Here is a 20,902-nt window from a genome sequence, read left to right on the forward strand (position 1 = left end):
CATGCCCGAGTTGTAGCCGATGGCTGTGTGCCGGTTCTAAGTTTCGCGAGCCAAGCTTCACGCAGCTCCTTGTCCTGCGGCTACGTGTGAATAAGGCTCACACCGGGTTCCGTTGCGTACGTCCGTCACTGCGGCACCGCGAGCAGTAGCCTACCATGCTGCACGCCTCCAAAGGCAGCCGCTACCTGTTATAGTACTTTCAAATGTTGTCAAGCAGACACCCAAGGCGGTAAGGCCTCACCACGTAATCAGAACCGCAGCGCAGCTGGGACTTTATGAACTTTCGTTTTCAGCTCGCTTCCGGAGCAGCCGACGCGGCGGCTGTGTCCACGTGATCCCTCATTCTACGTCACGCCGACGGTGGCGCCAGCTTTTTCAGTGATGGAGCTCGCCCCCATTAGGATGCTGGTCATGATGCAGGTTATAACGGCGCAAGGAAGCGTCACCTCGGCGGCTGATCGGTGCCACACAAAATGGAGAGCAGAACTGACAAATTTTGAAGCGCAAAAAAGACACAGCACAAAAGTAAGGACAAACACAGCGTTTGAATTTCCTTTTATGCCGTGTCTTGTTTTGCGCTTTAAAAATTTGTCAAGTATGCACCAACTAAGCCCACAGAACTCTGCCACAGAATGTTCGCCACGCCAACATTGGTGTACGCAGCACCGTTCATAAAGCTTGTACGCAGTGTCAACGTTATAGAGAATAAAGAACCAAAGGTGTCGATCGATCGTAACACGTGTGTTACGAAAGTGCGTATCAGTAATCACTTCAACTTCAACTGTCTCGCTTTCTAATGCAACAAGTCACATGTTTGAAGTAGGTCGTGGTTTGAAGAACGTTGATAATTTTGAAGAGCGCGCTGACTGCTTTAGACCAGAGAATTTGAAAGCCAAGTCAAGACAAGATCAATCAGCTGTGCGGACGGTACGGTGTGCGCGTCTGCGAAGCAGGTATATGACGAGTGTTTTATGTGGCAAGTTTATCCGCGTTTTCTCTCTCTGTGGCCGTATAAACACACGGAATTGGCATCCACCCTTCTTATTCTGCTGCACTCCTGCCAAACTGTAGCTGGACGGCGCGACACCACGGATGGTCATCTCGAAGCGCTGTCGGATTGTTGGCCCAGGCAGAGGGGCATAAGTTCGCTCGCTTGGTTATCTGCATTTCGAAGGTCTGCAGAACTCAAAAACTCAGATTGTTTCGCGAGGACGTCCACTTTGCGCGCACAAAACAAGCGCGCACAAAACAAGCGCGCACGGACGGTCACCCACATTCTTAGTTCCGACAGTCGGTTTCCATCCTAGGGCGATCGGTGGGCAGTCGGTATGACAGTCGCTCGCCGGGCGCTGGACTTGGTCGGGACCGCCCACACTTCCGTGCCGCGTTAGTTAGCGCTAGGCGGTTCCGTGCGTATATCGGCGCATTCCGGACACTCGTATTCCTACGGCGAGCCGCCGTGTCGCGGCCAGCAGCATGAGCGTCGAGAACCGGCCGCCCAACTTGGAGAACCTGGACAACTGCGCGTCCAGGCTGCGGCGCGACGAAGAGGCCGACGCCAACGGCGTGAACAGCGACGAGGACGGCCCGGCGGCGAGCCCGTCGGTGTCGCCGCTGGCGTCGATCGACGGCGGCGACGACTCGCCGACGTCGGACGACATGCCGGACGCGATGACCGCCTCGTACAGCGAGATCTATCAGGAAGGGGACGACGACGACGACCTGCTACCGGGCGAAATATCGGACCTGGCCGAGGTGCAGGACGCCACGCTGGGCATCAACGAGCTCGTCGACCAGATCAACCGCGAGGAGCGGGAGGGCACAGCGCGCGCTACCTCGTCGCGTGCCAACTCCAGCAGCAGGTGAGCGGAAGGGATTTGTCGCGAGAGCGAAGCCGGACCGCCGCCATATTAGGAGGGGGCGGGTACGATAAGACGTTATCTTACCCCCTCCCCCTTAAAAAAAAAATATGCCTTCCTCACACTTCGAACAAGTTTAGAATGGCTAATTTTTCCGTACAGACATCTGTTTTACTGGTTTAGGATGAAGCCTGAACGTCCTGGCAAACTTAATTGAAGATCCTGTCATCTATACTCAGCCAAAGGTGATACTTTCATCGAAAACAACCAGCTCTTATTTTCGAGTGAGCTAACTTGTGCATTAACAGGGCAAGCTAGAGCACTTGATTTCTGAGTGGACTCCAGCCGACAAGGCTCTACTTCAAGGGCTAAGTAGCGGCAAACGCTGGCTTCAGCTCTGCTGGTGAGGTGCTGTGAGAGCTTCCACTGCAGAAACATTGGGTGGCCCGAAGTTGGTAGATGTAGATGTGTAACCTTTGAATTACTGGCATCTACTCACTCTAGGAGATTGGCCATGAACTGGCTAGTTCAAAATGGAACAGGAAATGAGATACCTAAATGAAATCATACTAAAGTTGAGATGAGGTAGGTTAAAATAAAAATGAAAAGGATTGGATAAATAGCTAGCGAATGGATAAAGAACAACATATGGCTGCCAGACACTTGAAGACATACTCTACCATGTCTTCTAAACACCCTTTGTTAAACCACCTCGCGCAAGAAGCTGCTAGCATATTTTTTTACTGACTGACATTCTAATGTATATTAAAGCAAATTAGTGCATTGTTCTCTTCGTTGCTTTATATATGTATGTCTTTAATTTTTTTTCATATTGGAAGTACCTGTTGTGATCATATTTACCGTTGTATCACACATATGTGTTGTGATTTGAGAGTGTTGCCCAGTGTTTCTGCTGCCAAAGCTTGCGGCCGGGTGTCCATGGCAAGTCAAACTGTCCAAGAGGCAGCTGTTACTATGGGCACCCTGACACCATGTATATTGTGGTGGTGAAATAAAATTATTATTATTAGAAGCAACAATGAGACAAATTGAAATAATTTTGGTAAGAAGGGGAAAGTTTGGTTCTGGGATTTGTCCTACATGAAGTAGCACTACCTACCACGTGGAATTGGCCAAGAATCGGATGGTAGCAGAAAGAAACACACACAAAAAGAATTTTGTCAAATTAAAGTGGTGTTAACAGCTCATTAGTAAATAAGCATAATAAAGGAGCATCATGCTCTGAACTGTGACGTTTTCATGAACTTTATATAGACAAAATAGTACATTTATTGATTAATAATTATACTAAAAATAATAAAGATTGCTTGGGAGTCTCCTTATATCACTGAGAATAGGGTATCTCGTATGTTCCTGTTGCATAAACTTAGTTTTGAGGCCCTGAGGGGGATGAGCCTCATCCCAAGCTGATGAATGATGCTTTCCAGAAAACGTCTCCTTTGAATTTAAAGGAATGTTCTGTAGAGTCATGTTTATTGCAGCAAATAACATTGAGGGGAAGAAGCCAAGCCGAAGGAAGCACTGGCTCATTGCCACAGCACTGTTTTCAAAGCTACTGCGCAGACTAGCTGGCATCTTCTGAAGCGCTGAAGTGGGCTCGCAGGAACTGTTTGAGAGACAAGGTGTGCCATTAATGATAATCATCTGTTGGAAAACTAGGTGAGATGCTTGGCGGGGCACTTGCAACAGCTTGTATGCATCGCACTGTCCACTTCAATTTCAGTCAAACCAGAAAGAACATTTTCAGTGAGATCTGGCACTTTGAGTGTTTTGGATAGGTCCCGAACTTCATGTCTGCATTTCTGGCATGCAGCATCACCTTTTTGATGGGTCATAGTTTCCAGCAGGGGCCATAAAATGGTCTAGAACGTAACGCTAGCATAATGAAATATTGTCACCCAGCTATTGCAACTAAAACAGTTTACCACCGACAGATTGGAAAAAAACGTCTGCCTTTAGCGATGGCTGGTCCTCGGAGAGAGCGTTCGCAACCATGAACTTTGTCATTCTCGCCTTAAGGGTCCCGTGTCATCACATCCAAACTTATTTCGCGACATTGCTCCCCTCTCAAAAGCGACCGGACCGGTCACTTCAAGGGCAGCGGGTGCACACTATGCACAAGAGTGCCAACATGAAAAGACAAAAAAAAAAAAGTACAGGAATGTACACAATGCTGAAGCGGTTTGTGAGGGTTGCTTAGCCCTTGCGTGCGTAGTACGGCTTCATCCGTACTACGTGGACGACTTCAGCACGGGGACGGCGTCGGTTCGAACCAGGCTTGACGGGTGGAACTTTACGCCTCTGACAGTCACGGCACGTTCGCACATAGCGCTGAACCGACGAAAATAGGTGTGGCCAATAGTATTTTTGCCATATGCGCGCTAATGTCCTCGCGAAGCCTAAGTGGCCGGCACAGGGATTGTCGTGACACACCTGTAAAACTTCCTCGCGCAGTGCTGTTGGAACGACGAGAAGGAACGTTTCCTGGCTGTTCTCGAAATTTTCCTTGTACAGGACATCGTTTCGCAGGCAGTACGACATCAATCCTCGTGAAAGTGGGCGTGGGACAACAACGTCAGCACCCTCGAGATATCGGATGACTGGAAGCAGCTCAGAGTCTGCACGTTGATAGTCAGCCATGCACACCACGTCGACGACACCAAGAAACGGCAAATCTAGCTCCAAGTCGGAGGATGTCAAGGGAATAGGAGAATGTGACAAGCAGTCAGCGTCACTATGCTTATGGCTGGATCTGTAGACAACAGTTATGTCGTATTCCTGAAGGCGGAGGCTCCAACGGTCGAGGCGACCTGACGGGTCTCGTAGATTGGCAAGCCAGCAGCGCGAGTGGTGATCACTGATCGCTCGAAATGGCTGGCCGTATAAGTAGGGTCGGAACTTGCTGATGGCCCACACGACTGCTAAGCATTCTTTTTCGGTCGTTGAATAATTAGCTTTCGCTTTTGTCAGACTACGACTCGCGTACACAATTACACGTTTTGCGCCATCTTGCCATTGAACCAGAATGGCCCCGAGTCCTACGTTGCTGGCTTCGGTGTGTATTTCAGTTGCCGCGGTGTCATCAAAATGTGCCAGCACTGTAGCGGATTGAAGGCATTTACGCACTTCGGTGAAGGCCTGCTCTTGTTCTTCCATCCACGCAAAGGGCACATCTTGTCGGGTCAGTCTCGTGAGCGGTTCAGCAATCCTTGAGAAGCCTTCAATGAAACGATGGTAGTAAGCGCAGAGGCCCAGGAACCGCTGAACAGCCTTTTTGTCTTTAGGACGAGGAAACTCTGCAGCGGCAGCGAGTTTTTCTGGGTCTGGTCGTACTCCTTGGGAGCTGACCACGTGGCCTAGAAATTTGAGTCCCTGGAAGCTAAAGTAACATTTTTCAGGCTTGATGGTGAAGTTGGCCTTGCGTATTGCGGTAAGGACACTTCGTAGCCGGGCGAGATGTTGATCGAACATGCTGGAAAACACAACATCGTCTAGGTACACTAGACACGTCTGCCACTTTACTCCAACGAGTACAGTGTCCATCATTCGTTGGAACGTAGCAGGAGCGGAACAGAGACCGAAGGGCAGAACTTTAAATTCATACAGCCCATCGGGAGTCACGAAGGTGGTTTTTTCACGGTCACGCTCGTCCACCTCGATTTGCCAGTAGCCTGATATTAGGTCTAACGAAGTAAAGAACTGAGCATGACGCAGACAGTCCAAAGCGTCATCAATCCGTGGCAGGGGATAAACGTCGTGTTTGGTGACTCGGTTAAGCCGTCTGTAGTCGACGCAGAAGCGGAGTGTGTTGTCTTTCTTTTTTACTAGTACGACAGGCGATGCCCACGGACTTGTTGACGGCTGGATCACGTCATCATTTAGCATTTCTTGAACTTGACGCTTAATCGCCTCCCGCTCCATAGGTGACATGCGATACGGATGCTGACGAACAGGCCGCGCCGACTCCTCTGTAACGATCCGGTGTTGCGTAACGGAAGTGCGCTGGACTTTGGATTCCGTGGAAAAACAGCCGGCAAATTCTGTCAGTAGGCCCAGCAGCTGATCCTTCTGTACATCTGCTAAGTCAGCATTAATGTGGATGCGGGTATTCAGGCTGGCGTGAGTTGTTGCATCCGGTGAAGTCACTTGTAACGTGCCGATGTCGGAGAAGTCAGCAATGTCATTCAGGAATGCCACAGCTGTACCTTGAGGGACGTGCTGATACTCATGGCTGAAGTTTGTCACCAAAACTTGCGAGCACTTGTGCTGTATTCGAACAAGGCCCCGGGCAATGCAGATGTGTCTTTCGAGCAGCAGCGGGATATTTGCCTCAGCAATACCCTCATAGCCGTCGAATGCGTCGCAGGTGATGAGGGTCACTACGCTGCTCCTTTGCGGCACCGTGAGGTTCTCGTCAAGAATCTTCAAGGCGGTGACATACGTGTCGTCAGTGCTGCTCCCTGCTAAGGCCTGTGCCGTCGAAAACGTTACCCGCGACTTTTGTAAGTTAATCACAGCTCCATTAGCCTGCAGAAAGTCCATTCCCAGAATTAGGTCCCTCGAACAGCTTGGGAGGATAACGAAATCTCCGAGGTACGTAAACCCACGAATGCTCACGCGCGCCGTGCATCTTCCTACCGGGGTTAGCAGATGGCCTCCTGCAGTGCGAATCTGCGACCCAGTTCACTCTGTAGAAACTTTCTTCAGCTTGCAGGCAAGGTCCATGCTCATAACTGAGGTGTCTGCTCCAGTGTCGATTAACGCCGTTATTTCTTCGTTGTCTATGGTGACGGGAATGTTCGACGTTGCTACCTCTCGTAAGGTGTTTGACTCCGTCTGTACGTTTGCGTTGTTCAGTTTTCGTCGTCATCGTAGCGGAGGATCTTGCGTACAGTCGTCGTTAGCGGCCTCACCTCCGAAGGTCGCTGAACTCAGTTTTCCCGACCCACCGAGCTAGGGGAGCGGCGTCTCAGAGCACCGCGAGTAAAGGCTTGGCTTGGTGATGGTGACCTGTAACGAGCAGGAGACGACGAACGGGGCTCCTGCCATCGCTGATCAACATTGCGATGATTCGTGACGAAACTCTCTATTTCCGGCGGCCGCTCACCAGGTCGTGGACGAGGTGCATTCGGCGAGAATCCACGGAGCCCCACATGACGATAAGGACACATTCTGTAGATGTGTGCAGCTTTGCTACAATGAAAACAAAGGGGCTTGTAGTCTGTGGTGCGCCAGACGTCGCTCTTCCTAGTCCTTGCTTCGGCGATGTGCGGTGGGCTGCGAGGCGGCCTGAAGCTTACGTCCATTTGTTGAGTGGGGTGTACCATGCTGCACACACTTGAGGGTGGCGGACGGCATACTGCTTCAGCGTAACTCATTTCGGCGTGCGGTCCCTGCTGTGGTGCCTCGTACTGTCCAGGAATATGGACGGCCTGTCGGACCTCGGCGTGCACCATTTCCGCAATGGAAAGTTGTCCCACAGGGGCAGTGGTCGTCTGCATCTTCTGCAGTTCCTCCTTGACGACAGCCCTGATGAGTTCTCGCAAGGCGCCAGCGTCGTTACCGAGGGTAACGGCAGAGAGCTCCCTTGAAATCATGGTGTCGCGGTTGTTTTGCCTGGCCCGCTTTTGAAGGGCCTTTTCCATAGTAGTGGCTTCGTCATGGAACTCTGCAAGTGTCGGGCAGATTTCGAATGAGGCCAGCAGAGATTTCCGCCGCGCATGAGATGGCGCACCTTCTTTGTTTCAGTCATCAAAGGGTCCGCGCGTCTGAAAAGCTGATTCATGTCTTCTACGTACGCCGTCACTCGCTCATTCGGGCCTTGAATTCTTGCCTCCAACGCTAACTCCGCCCTCTCCTACCTGTCTGCCCTTGCGAAGGCATTGAGGAACTGCCTACGAAATTCTGCCCATGACGTCAGTGTCGCCTCGTGGTTCTCAAACCATGTTTTCGCGGAATCCTCAAGAGCGAAGTACACTTAACGTAGCTTACACTCGTGGTTCCAGTCGTTGAGGTTGGCAACCCGGTCAAAATGGTCAAGCCAGTCGTCGGCGTCCTCTGAAGCACTTCCGTGGAACAGATTCGTCATCCGGATGTGATTGATGACAATGTGCGATGCTGCAGGAGTGGCAGGAGGTGCTTGGTTCGTCATTCTAGTTCGGGTAGCAGACCGTGCTGTGGCTGGAGTCCCTGGAGACGTCGGCTGGCATGTACGTGTACAGGGGTAAGCTCTGTTGAACTACTCGTGGGGCTTAGGTCTGGGGTATGCTCCGGAGATCTTAACATCGACCGTACCCCGAACGTCCACCAGAAATGTCACCCAGCTATTGCAACTAAAACAGTTTACCACCGACAGATTGGGAAAAAACATCTGCCTTTAGCGATGGCTGGTCCTCGGAGAGCGCGCAGGCAACCACGAACTTCATCGTTCTCGCCTTAAGGGTCCCGTGTCATCACGTGCAAACTTATTTCACGTCAATATATGCTTCTAGCTATTGTGGCCCAACCACTGCATCTTGATTCCTGTGCCAGCTTTTTGTTAAAGTAGTTGAAAAAGAGAGAATATACTTACTTGAGGGTGTAGGTCTTTTTAAGTAGCGGTTAAGAGAATCGGCAAAAGCAGATGCACAAAAGGGGCAGACAAAATAACAAAGCATCGTGTAGAGGATACTTGATGTAGTTGAACGTTTCTCAAAGTCAGTGTTGCTAAGCTATGCGTACGAGAAATACTAGACCTCTTGCTGCTTTCATGGGTGAGAAACGAAGCCTAATGTTCTTCCACGCATTACTCAGTGGTGGCAAACTGCCCCTGTTGAACATTCTCAATGACTTTTTTCTTTTGTATTTACTCTGTGCATTCCAGTAGATTTCAAATTGCTTCTGACAAACTAACATTCCCACGTCGGTGTTTGTTGGTCATACAGAGACATTACAGACTACTGTTTGTTAGAACCGTGTTCAGGAAAAGCCACTACTGAAGTAAGACACAGAATCAAATGACACAAGGCGCACCAGTAATGTCCACATTGCTGACTTTTGTAAGCCTGTTGCTGAGGTCCCCTTCGGAATGTTCAAGCATTGTAGGAAGACAAGCAAGCTGCGCAGATTACTCAGTGAAATTGAATGCCTGCAAAGTATTACACCGATGCATGCCGTGAAAAAAAAAAGAAAAGAACAAAAAACAATACAGCTAAAATTTCAAACAAAAACCTGCATGCCCTTTCTTGAACGCCCACTCTCTCCGCAGACAGTGGTGACATTGCTCCAACAGTGGTGGGATCACTTCTGGATTATGTGCACCGCCCCCTGTGCACAAATAGCCAGCAGCAACGCGGACTTGGGGATTCATGTAAAATGACCACTATCGTCATAAAGCCTATTTTATGTTCACTGCAGGACAAAGGCCTCTCTCGTCAATCTTCAATTTAACCCTGGCTTGCGCCAGCTGACCCCATCCTATGCCTGCTAATTTCCTAATTTCATCACGTGATTGTGTCAAATGTAGAGCGTGTACCTGTCGCAGTAGCTTGGTGGCCATGGCATTGTGCTGCTTAACTCAAAGTCGTGTGTTCGATCCCAGCCATGGTGGCCTCATTTTGGTGGATGTGAAATGCAAAAAAAAAAAAAAAAGGTTTGTGCACTTATGTTTAGGCACACGTTGAAGAACCCCAGGTGGACTAAATCAATCCGGAGTCCCCCACTGCATTGCGCCTCTTAATCGTACCATGGTTTCGGCAAGTTAAACCTCTTTTGTATGTTGTCTATGCTGCTGTCGTTGGTGGACAGCCAGCTGAGGCTGTTTTGCATTTAATGATTCTCATTAGCAGCCTTCTGCTGTGTTTTATAACTAAATTGACACTTGCATAGTTAGCAGTAGTTGCCCTCACGCTAGTAATTTCATACTCAAAGAAAATGTAAATAATTAGAGGTGGGTGGATTCCAAATTTTAGAATATGAATTGAATACGAATAGCAAGTATCAAATATTGAATCGAATATCGAGTAGTCAATTGCAGGTGCATATACATACTTATGGAAAAATATTTAGTTTTGCATAATTATGGTGCACGCCTGTATGGACTAGACAAAAAAAGAAAAAAAAGACCTAGGGAAAGCTTACTATCAGGGGCAAAGAATCGCTCTTGAACACAAGATTGCTAGTTGCCGTAAAAAATTGATTAAATACCCTCTCAAGATCTTTAGAGCATGGTTACACACAACCTTTCCAAGAATGAATGGCTGCTGTATGGAATAGAGCTTTACAAATACAGTAAATAAGTGGTTGCTGAAAAAAAAAAAAGAATAGAAAAGCTGCTGAAGAAATTTGTGTGTTATAAACACGTGTAAAAGGGCCAGTTGCAAGAGAAGCACCTCTGGTTATAGTGTAAGAGGTACAAATTCTACATGACAAGAGCACGAAAAACATTCAATTTCATTTCATTTCCTTAAAGGCCTCATTGAAGGGGTATTACATAAGGGGTGGGTATATGCATGAAATATTAAAGGCCATATTTTTATTACAGGATAAGGTAACTTGTTGTGGTGCTTAAAAATGTGCTTGGACAGTTTGACTGATTTCATTAGAAAGACTGTTCCAGTCTGTTGCTGCATGAAAAAAAGAATGAAGATGAAAAAGTGACAGTGCGCGTACGCGAGCGCGCAACTTGTTGTGGGTGACCGGTGCGACTGGAGATGCGTGCCGGGGGGAGAATGTATGGTGCCTTGCCAAATGAGCTGTAAGAGAACTTGTGAAAAAAACAAAGATTAGCAATGGCGGCAGCGAGATGCAAGCAATGATAAGCCGGATTCTGTTTTCAGTGCTGATATACTGACGTTGGTAGGAGTACTTGGAATGAATAAACCTTGCAGCTCGATTTTGAAGCGATTCCAGTTGTTTGACAAGATATACCTGATGAGGGTTCCAAATGGGGGATGCATATTCTAATTTCACCCTGATGAGAGACTGGTAGGCTTGCAATTTTACATTTTTCGGGGTGTGGCGCAAATGGTGTTTTAAAAACCCGAGTGCTTTGTTAGCAGATGAAATGATGTTCATAATGTGCGTTTCCCAGGTTAAATCACTACAAAGGGTTACTCCGAGATATTTGTAGGAAAGAGCTAATTCAAGGTTGACGTCACCAATTTGGTACAAGAAAACAAGTAAATTTTTGCGGCGGTGGAAGGAGACAGTCTTACATTTATTGGGGTTTAGTTCCATTAGCCAAAGGTTACACCATTCCTGTATACTTCGCAGGTCATCTTGAAGGGGCGTGTTATCAGAAACGCTGTTAATTCTGCGATAAATTACACAATTGTCTGGATGTTAGAAGATACATGCATTGGTAAGTCATTAATGTAAATTAGAAATAGTAGTGGACCAAGGACAGACCCTTGGGGTACACCTGAGGTTATAGGGGTAGAGTTAGATGCTTGATTGTTGACACAGACTGATTGTGAATGGTTACTTAAGAATTCTTTAATGCATGCTAAGATATCGGTATCAAGATGTAACGCGGCAAGTTTTAGTAGTAGACGCTCATGAGCAATTTTTTAGTAGTAGAAGCTCATGAGGTCAAAAGCTTTGGCGAAATCTAGGAAGATGGCGTCAGTCTGGAAGTTAGAGTCAAGGTTTACATGCGGGTCGTGAACGAACATAGCTAGTTGCGTTTCGCAGGAAAAACCTTTCCTGAAGCCATGCTGCGCAGGATGAAAAAAATGGTCGGCATCAAGAAAGTCCATGATATGTGTGTACGTGATATGTTCAAGGATTTTGCAGGGTACACTGGTTAATGAGATGGGGCGATAATTTAATGGGGACTGTTTGTTTCCCGATTTGTGAACTGGAACGACCTTTCTGTGTTTCCAATCTGGAGGCAGCACGCTTGTTGAAACTGACTGTGAAAATAGAAGACAGAGATATGCTGCACAAATATGTTCAGCGTTTTTTAGAAGTTTAGACGTAATGTCGTCTACACCAGCTGCCGATGAAAGTTTGATCTGGTCTATGAGGGATGAAATGCCAGATGGAAAAAATGTAATTGGTGGCATGGCACATTGAAAGTTTGCATGGGGAATAGAAAATTACAGTTCAATTTCTTGAGTAAAAACTGATGAAAAGGTGGTGTTGAACAAGTGAGCACATTCAGTGTCGATTAGGGCATCACCTGATTCATTCGATAGGGTAATAGTTCGCGTGTCCTGTGGGCTTAAGACTTGCCAGAATTTTTTCGGGTTATTCTTAAGCATGTTCGGCACATAAAAATAAAAGAATGAGCATTTGGCATGATGTATGGCTTCCAGATAGGCAGTTTCAGCGGCTTTGTATTTATTCTATGCATCAGGGGTGTCACGAGACTTAGCTGTGTGGAAGAGACATTTTTTCTTGTTTTCTGATTGCTTCAGTGCTTTACTGAACCAGGGTTGTGCTGAATTGGAACGAATGTTAATTTGGGGAATGTATTTACCAACTAGATTGTTTAGTTTGTCTTTGAAAATGAGCCAGTTTTCACTCATGGTATGACAAGGAAGGGCACTTGCAAAACTGGGGTAAAATTGTGTTAGTTCATGATTATTTGCTTCATAATTGTCTTTTTCATAGGAATGAATAGTCTTTTTAACGGCCGAGGTCAGAATGGGTTTAATTACGAAGTCGACATGAATGACTTTATGGTCACTGATTTCGGGAAGATACGTGATGGATGACACGCCCTCGGGATTACTTGTTAAGACAAGGTCTAGAATATTTTGGCAGTTATTTGTGACATGGGTTGGTTCTGTGAGCACTTGGGATAAGTTAAATTTGAGGCATACCTCAAGGAACTCGTTCGATTCCCTTGATGTAGCCGTTGGTGCAGGCCGGCTTGACCAATTGATATTAGGAAAATTAAAGTCTCCAAATAGAATTACATGCATGGTAGGGTGTTTGGCTGTTATTTCACTTAAGACATTATTCAGCTTGAAAGAGAAGTCTGGAGTACTACAAATGCCAAGTAAGATTGAATGGGATGCAGCATGGCATTTAAGCCATAGGATTTCAATATCGGACATAATGTTAACAGATGTACATGATATATTTTGGTTTACAGCGACAAGTACTCCTCCCCCCCTCATGCCCCTGCGATCATTACGGAACAGTTGAAAATTTGGTAGGTCAGCGAGCACCTTGCTGTCTGTTACGTCTCCCGTAAGCCATGTTTCCATTAATATTTAAAGGTTACTGCAATATGACGAAACCAGATTAGAAATAATGTCACATTTTGGGATGAAGCTCTGTATGTTAGTGAAAATAGCAGAAAGAAACAAGTTTGATCGCAGGGCAGGCCGAGGGTGGGAAGGCACATGTTCATGACTGGGCAATTGCTACGATATTTCCTTAACAGATTCTGTGGAATGGTCAAGCACGTATCGTTTGGTACCAATATGTAATGTCTTGAAGCTCAGAGAATAGGACGTGGATTTCGATTTGATGAAAGCAATAAGGTTTTTGCGAGCAATTCTGATAGGTTGAGGGAAATCTTCTCTGATGCTGAAATTGCTTCCCTTTAATTTGGGGCCATTAGAAAGCAGAGACACTTTGGTTTTGAATCGATTAAATTTTACGATAAGTGGCTGAGCACGGCTTTCTGTATGGCGTCCAAGGCGACGCGCACGGTCAATATGGTTGGGATCAATGATGAATTTCAAGTGTTCATTGCAATGGCGGATGACGATTTTTTCAGGTTCTGCAAATGTTTCTTTTGGGTTAATGAATGACTACAAGCAATACTCACAAGTTGCTGTATAGCTGCTTCTGCCACAACATCATAAACAAAACTTGCATCATGCATTTTGTTTCTGCATTTGTTTGAAAAGTTTTGTTGTGGTTTCACTTGTGATCATTTGCACTACTTGGTTTAGCAGATGGACAACAGTTAACAGTCGGCTGTTGCAAAATATTTGATTAGTCTAAAATAGTCGAAAATACCGAATAGTTCCTTTTTGAATACGAATAGTTAGTGTGCTATGTTTGATTTGTATCCGAAACTTCGAATATTTGCCCACTGCTGTAAAAAAATGTAACATGAAGACAAGACATGAGAAAGCTGATGGGATGAACTCTACATGCGTACTCTACATGCGTACTCATGAGTTACTAACTGCTTCAGAGCATGAAAAAACACTTGCATACTGGCACACGCTCACACAAACACCCAAGGAAGGGCCCCCCTTTTTTACACACGCTTTCTTGGGTGTTTGTGTGTCTGAGTGCTGGCATGTGTGTGAGTGGGCATTTTCCTGCAGTCTGAAGCTGTGATCAAGATAGGTTACCAGCTAGCCCAGCTATAAGTTCCTCACATGATATGTGTGCCTTTGTATATAGCATGTACTTGTCTTGCAAATTATTTGACCTGACCGGAAACATTAGTTTTTGATACCCTGTTTGTGTTTGGTGGAAGAAATCATTTATTTAGTACCTGCTTCACCCATACTGGTATTACAGCAGGGGGTACATATCCTATGTAACATAAAATCATTGTTGCTCAAATCAAGCGCACAAAGCACATTTGCAGGTGGAAGAACATTCCAGTATTATTGTCCGAGGAAAGAACATATGGTAAGGTGTGACCTGCAAGAGGAAGTTCACAAATTTTTGCACTGCGGTCTCTTCTTTGCAAGATATATGATGGAGGTCTAATAAATATTTGTCCATTTATAGCTGCTTTTGAATAATACTATATGCCCGGACCAGGACGAATTTTTCTTCAACTGCGAAGCTTCTCGTTAGAGGAACCCATATGGGTTTCCTTTGTAGCACTTAGCTACGTTTGGGTGGATGTCTCATTTTTGCTTTATTAATTACTTCTCTCCACCTTGAAGGTTTCCGCAAAACTACTACGTCCAATACTATATGCTTGCCAGGATGAGAAAAGTGCAGCCGTGGGTGTGTGCCGGGTCAAACTCTCCCGATTGGGTTGTGTTTCAGACCTCAGAGCCTGGGTGTCAAGGCGGCCAAGCCGCACCAAAGTAGCCGTCTTCCCTCTGCGATGACGGACAGCCAAATCACCAGCCCCGGCTCGTCCATGATGAGTGCCGAGGAGGCGTTTGAGGACTCGCCACTCCTACGGCACGGAGCTACCGGTGGCGTGGGACTGTCCGAACTCGCTGGGACACTCACGTACGAGGGCGACATGGTCAGCTTTGTTGCCGAGGACCTTCAGGAGAAGATCAAGCTGAGCAGTCCTGTCAGCAAGGTTGCAGGTTGGTTGCAGTTGTGTCACGTGTGACGGTGCTGGTGTGCGGAATGGGTGTGGAGCGATGGACCAAGCTTGGCATGCTCAAAGCGCACGTGTACCCCCTAGCGAAGCCATGATGTGGGTAGTCCTTGCCACCTTTACAGTGTACTCAGGTTCAAGGCAGCCTTGAGGAGAATCTTGAGGCCAGCTGCATTGAGTATATTATTTATTTATTTATTAACACTGCATTCCTATAATATGGCTGTAGCAGAAGTGGGAACTAAAGATAACAGTAAATTAGCAAGAAGACAACCGGGCAAACGTGAGCAAATAATTAAAGCAATGATAAAGCCAAGCAAGCACAAGCAAAAAAAAAAAAAAAACTAGTTATAGTACACGTAGAGGAAATTACTCATTCAGTAAGTGATCCCCTGTGCCAACTTTTTAAGAGCTTATTTAATGCAAGGAATGAACAGTACTAGACAGTTAATTTCAATGTTCTATTGTACATAGAAAATGTGTTTGACCGTGTTAGTATGAGAACAAAAAAAAAGCATATTTAAAGTGTGAGTACTGCGACTACAACTGTCTTTAGCAAGTGTGATATGGCTACAATTACCAATGTTGAAAATGTAGTTCATGTAGATATACCGGAATTTCAGCGCTTGAGTGTAGTAACACAACAGGAGTGGTTTATTTATTTCTGTGGCTGTCCATAGTGTGTGTTGTGTTGTACTTGTTGTGTGTGTGTGCGTGTGTCTGTGTATCTCTCTCTGTTTACCTATGGCACCATATAGTAGCATTACAGTGGTAACAAAGCCATGATTGATGAACCCAAATGGCACAAAAGCATTTGAAACTGTTGTGACAAGCAACAAACAGTCACAAAACACAAGAGCAGTGTCACAATGGTACCACAAATAGCTTGTTAGAAATAATAGGTACAACTTTACAATAGATGCAATCAATATGCCTAATTTTCCTAGTAGCGTGGGGAATGTATTTTGTTGCAAGTGTGATTTCTTGGTCCTGTCCTGACTGCATAATACCTCCCGATGCTCTTTTTCTGTTGTCACTATGTTTAAGGCAGTTTGCCACAATTAAATACAAAAAAAAAATCACTACGAAGCGCAGTTGCTACTTAGGTTGCTGAGGGCTATGGCTACCAGGATCCTTTTTGCACTTGCTGTGTGTCACGGCTTGTCACCTGTTCGCCATCGGCGCGAAGTTGTCGACAGGGCATACAAGCCAGTTGGTTGTTCTGTGCTCAAGCGAACACAGCAAAGGAGTCAGAGTCGGGAGAAAAACAGGAAAAAGAAATTTATCGACTGGCAATGACACAAAGATTAAAAGAAATAAAAAAAAAAACCACAAGAACACTAACACATGTGCAGTTAGTCTAGATCAATGATGAAGACAAAAGAAACACAATGAACAGTTACCAGTAAATATAAAAATGAACACTACACAAAACACACTTAACGGCGGTCAACTAAACAGAGTTCAAAAGAACACAAATGATGGCATACGCATGGCCGGGCAGCAGCAGCAAGTCCATAAAGCGGGGAGTCGACAGCAGAGCTTTCCAGAAGAACGCCGGCAAGCCAACCTCGTTGCGGTGAATGCGATTGATGGGCTGGGTTTCCCGGGAGTCTAGGTCTGACGTGTTCCCTCTAGCAGGTTGAGTTAACTTGAGGGGAATTACCGTGAGCTTCGTTGCAGACGCTGGTTTGCCATCTCATACGCCAACTAGTAACTCGCAGTTCAGACGCGGCTAAGCGGCCCAGGTGATACTGGACGGCACTAGCTCCTTGACACGTTTCAGCAGATTGTAGGCCCAGCTTCTAGACTGCTTAGCTCGGTCTAATACCTGCGTTTAAATAACTTCTCCTTTCCCTAGTTCCCTGTGTTGGGGAACGGCAGCTATCTATTGGTGACGATCCAATCAAGTTCATCCAATTGTATCTCGGCTTCTCCCAAGGTCTCGTCCGCACCCCTTTTAGTTGGGGGCGAGGGAATGGGTGATTACCTCCTGCATTTAGAAGTCATGCACTTGTATTGCACCACACACACATACCCTTGAGTCCATGGTGGGCCTCTATTGTTCACTCACAAACAAAGGAGAAACGATGGCAGCGGGCCATACGGCGCTGTCGGCACATACATGGTCAGCAATTCATGAACATGGGATTGCACAGACACCACACACTTCGAAGCATAAGCACCCCCGCCTTCTTAGTAAGCTTCTCAATGCACGCGTGGGGCAGAGAATACACAGGGGTTCCTACGAAAAGCTGCTGGTGCGTCACGGTCGTGCCGACGACAAAAAGACAATAATCTCTAAGCCTGCTTGCGACTTCTTTCGGCCACTTGCCCAAGTGGCCGGCAATACCAGTCTTGCTTGCCGGTCCCTATTTCCACGACCTTCTGGCGCCCTTTGATCGGTGCTATCGAATAATGCCTAATCGAATAATGCCGCAACGTGACACGGTGTAATGACGTCTCTGTGAGATTGGTCTATCACATTTTCATTAGAGCCTTGTAGGTTATAGGGCAGTCATCAAGAATTGGACAGAAACCCGTCTGGTTGAGAAATATACATGACACCAGTTAGAAGCTGGCAGTGTAATTAATGTAAAGGCAAGGCTCCCGTGTGGGAGCCGAAACGTCTTTCGTTTTATAAACTTTGTGGTCAGTGTCTGCTTTTAACTGTTGTGAATTATAGGGAAATCACTGGGACCCAGAAAAACTGAAGCATTTTGCCACAGATTTTGAGAATGTGTCTCTTGAAGCTATAGTGCGAAACACAGAATTTTTACTGAATGTATATCACTCCATTACTGCCCGTCTTCAGTTTCACAAATTGGGGCATTTGCTCTAAAGTGAGTGATTGCAAAAGTTATTCGTAAGAAGTTATTTATTAGCTGGCATTACCCTGCATCTTGCAAGCAGTGTCCACCTCGTAAAGCAATGCAGACGTTTTGAGAGGATTGCAGTATCTACCACAGGAGATGTTTAACAAGTCTGCTTTCATACAAACAGATTACCAGCAAAACAGACAATAATATACTGTCTTTAAAAGAAAGCTTTAGCTGGGGGTACACTCCGATTTCCCAATTAAAATATAAATGTAAAACGTATAAGTGCTTTTATGAGATAGCCACTAGACCAATTCGAATGAAATTTGTCTCATTTGAGTAAGGAAGTTAAATTCTAGCAACTGTAGGAAGTAAAATTATGATTTAGAGCCTAGAAATTACAAAAAAGATATTTTTGAAGATTGTTAGGTTTCCGAAATTCAAGCACCAGGTTTAAAGATACGCAACTCTGTACCAAAAACAGATACTATTGCAGTTATGCAAAGTGCACCTGTTAGAGCACGTAATGTGAACAAATTTGATACTGAATTTACAGGTTATGTGAAAGAGTTATTGTTTGCGAAGGTTTCGCTGAAGTTCTACTCACAAATTTGTAGTATATTTCAGAGTGGTGCATGATTAGGGTCCTTTAATTTTGGGTGAAATCCAGTAATTCCTGATTTTTGCACCCTGAAGAAGGTTTATGAAAATCAGGTTAAGCCCTATTCCTTCCCAATGTCGCTCCCTTTGTAAAGGACAGCAAATGCAGGTGTTACAAAACTAATAAATGCTGCCACCTTGTGTGAGCAAGTGGTCAAGATATATCACATTAGTAATATTATTATTATAAGAATATGGTAGGTGCTTTGCTTCTGGTTACCACTCAAGTGAAAACCGGCATATATAAAATATAATATATTCATTGCTTGTCGACCTTGAGTAAACGAAAGCTTCTTGCTTTTTTTAGTATTCGCATTTACATGAATACAACAATGGTGCATTGCATCGCATTTCCCTGCACCTCGCCTACATCTAAATAGTGGTAATGTGCCAGGAACTGAATTAATGTAGCGCTGACATTTCTCTGTGTTGTGAACAGTAGCTGTGACATTGGGACAACGTTTATTCAAGTATGTTGCATTCAAAGAAAGATGGCTGATTTGCATAATTGGTATCCTGTTTTGTTGCAAGAGTGCATAATTGGGAATCAGTAAAACAGGATGATAACAGACACAGACGAAAGGCACGAAAAGGTCTAGGATCGACATAGAAATGGAAACTGCATCGTCAAGGGCTTGTGAGATGAAGAAAAGCATCCCACCTTCTGCAAAACATAGATATGTGCACTAGCTTTTGCACTTTATTTTTGTTAAGAAATGCAGAGAATAAGGAAGACATTGCCACACCGATCTCTATATCTAGTTTTTACTGCTGTAGTTTATTTTATGTACTAATAATTCCTGTTGCTACGAGGATTTGTAGAGATGAGTTTGTCACGTGATTTGTGAGCAGCTCTTTTTACCGGTGCGTGTTCTCGGGAGTGATATCACTTGATTAAATAAAATGGTTATGTCCAATACGAGGTGATTGAGTGTGTTAATTGTTCGTAAAGTTAGCAGAAGAATACTAAACTTTGGGCTGACAGAAAACATAACCACTGATTCCTTCCTAGCTTTTGTGCCAGACAAAGAAACCCTATTTCTCCCCAGTTTTACTCCTTCAAAGTAATACCCAGTCTTTAACCCACGAATTTCAAAAAATATAAAATTTGAAAATGAAGGACCCTATGTATAATAAATCAATTTTGTGCTCTTTAGATCTATTATTAGGTGCAGCTCGCAGAATTGTGATATTGGTTTTCATTGCTGAGTTACAGAGTTATAAACTGGAGAGTATCGCCCTTTGAAATTTTGCACTATTAAACAGTTCTTATTAAAAAATCGACAGTGTAAATAAAAGAAAATCTGTTTCTTATAGTCACTAGGTTTTCTCATGTTCCCACGTGCTCAGATCCCAAGCTAAATCTTCCTCTCAAGTAGATGGAGAGAGAGTTGTGGCGTGGACAAGTGAGTTGTCGTATGGGGAAGGTAAGTGAACTGTGAAATCTGTGCAGAGCCGTTTCCTTCATCGTGTTCCTCAACGTCGAGTCTGTGCCGGCAGATGTATGCCCCACACATTGCCCCCATCGATCCAAGTGCCTTGGCCGACTTGGAAGAAGAAGCACGCACAGTCGCAGCGTCGGTCGAGACTCTGCTCGAGAGCCTCACCACAGCCATGCACGGGGTAAGCTTGCTCCAACGTCCGAGTCTGCAGTTCCAAGGCAGCACTTTGAGAACCAAGGTCTCCATTATCAGCGTTTTACAGTGAAGCTGCTTAGGGTGGTCCTGCAATGGATTTTTTTTAATGTATGATGGCGAAGGCCGATGGCAGCGTGGGGTGGAGTGGTTAGTATCAAGTGTCAACGAAAGAACAGCCTGCAACTGACAATGCAGCCTGTATCAGAGCTCAGAATTAGCTTTGGAATCCACGCCAAGAGTTATGAAATAAAAGTTACCTTGCCTCTACCTCAGTCTAATAGACAACGAGTTCTTTGTGTAATTTATCTTGGCCAGCAATCCGTAACTTTCGTTTTTCCGTTTCACATTTCGCCGGCCCCACGTTGGAAGTCAGCTAGGAGTAGCCCAAATTGCCAAACATTTTACAGGTGTCACATTGTGAGTCTTTTGACTAAGATCAATTTTAGTATCTGTTCTTTTGAGTATGTATCCATCTCTTCTTGAAAATGATTTTAGAAGAAAAACACAGGTCTGTGTACAAAGCTTGGATATACTGAAGCTCATGGAAATGGTCAGGTATAGCGAAGGAATTTAGTTGCACTGTGCGTATAGTGAGGGGTTTCCAAAGTCTCGGGTAGATATCAGGCAGCAGCAAAACAGACCCTACAAATGGGGTAA

The 20,902-nt window shown here is 45.4% G+C and overlaps 2 protein-coding genes across 2 annotated transcripts in view; one reads left to right on the forward strand and one right to left on the reverse strand.

The window, feature by feature from the left end:
• The first annotated feature begins 757 nt into the window (after positions 1-757).
• BORCS6 (BLOC-1 related complex subunit 6) overlaps positions 758-20,902 on the forward strand; it is a 35,871-nt gene continuing 15,726 nt past the window's right edge. The window contains exons 1-3 of the mRNA XM_075704161.1: positions 758-1,862; positions 14,841-15,115; positions 20,062-20,231. Coding sequence (XP_075560276.1) covers positions 1,477-1,862; positions 14,841-15,115; positions 20,062-20,231 — 831 coding nt within the window. The 5' untranslated portion in view covers positions 758-1,476. The remainder of the gene's footprint in view (positions 1,863-14,840; positions 15,116-20,061; positions 20,232-20,902) is intronic.
• Prp18 (pre-mRNA processing factor 18) overlaps positions 15,138-20,902 on the reverse strand; it is a 51,743-nt gene continuing 45,978 nt past the window's right edge. The window contains exon 10 of the mRNA XM_075704164.1: positions 15,138-15,298. Within this exon, the coding sequence (XP_075560279.1) occupies positions 15,266-15,298 (33 nt within the window). The 3' untranslated portion in view covers positions 15,138-15,265. The remainder of the gene's footprint in view (positions 15,299-20,902) is intronic.

This window comes from Dermacentor variabilis, chromosome 9, assembly GCF_050947875.1.
Source record: "Dermacentor variabilis isolate Ectoservices chromosome 9, ASM5094787v1, whole genome shotgun sequence".
NCBI classification, from domain to species: Eukaryota; Metazoa; Arthropoda; class Arachnida; order Ixodida; family Ixodidae; genus Dermacentor; species Dermacentor variabilis.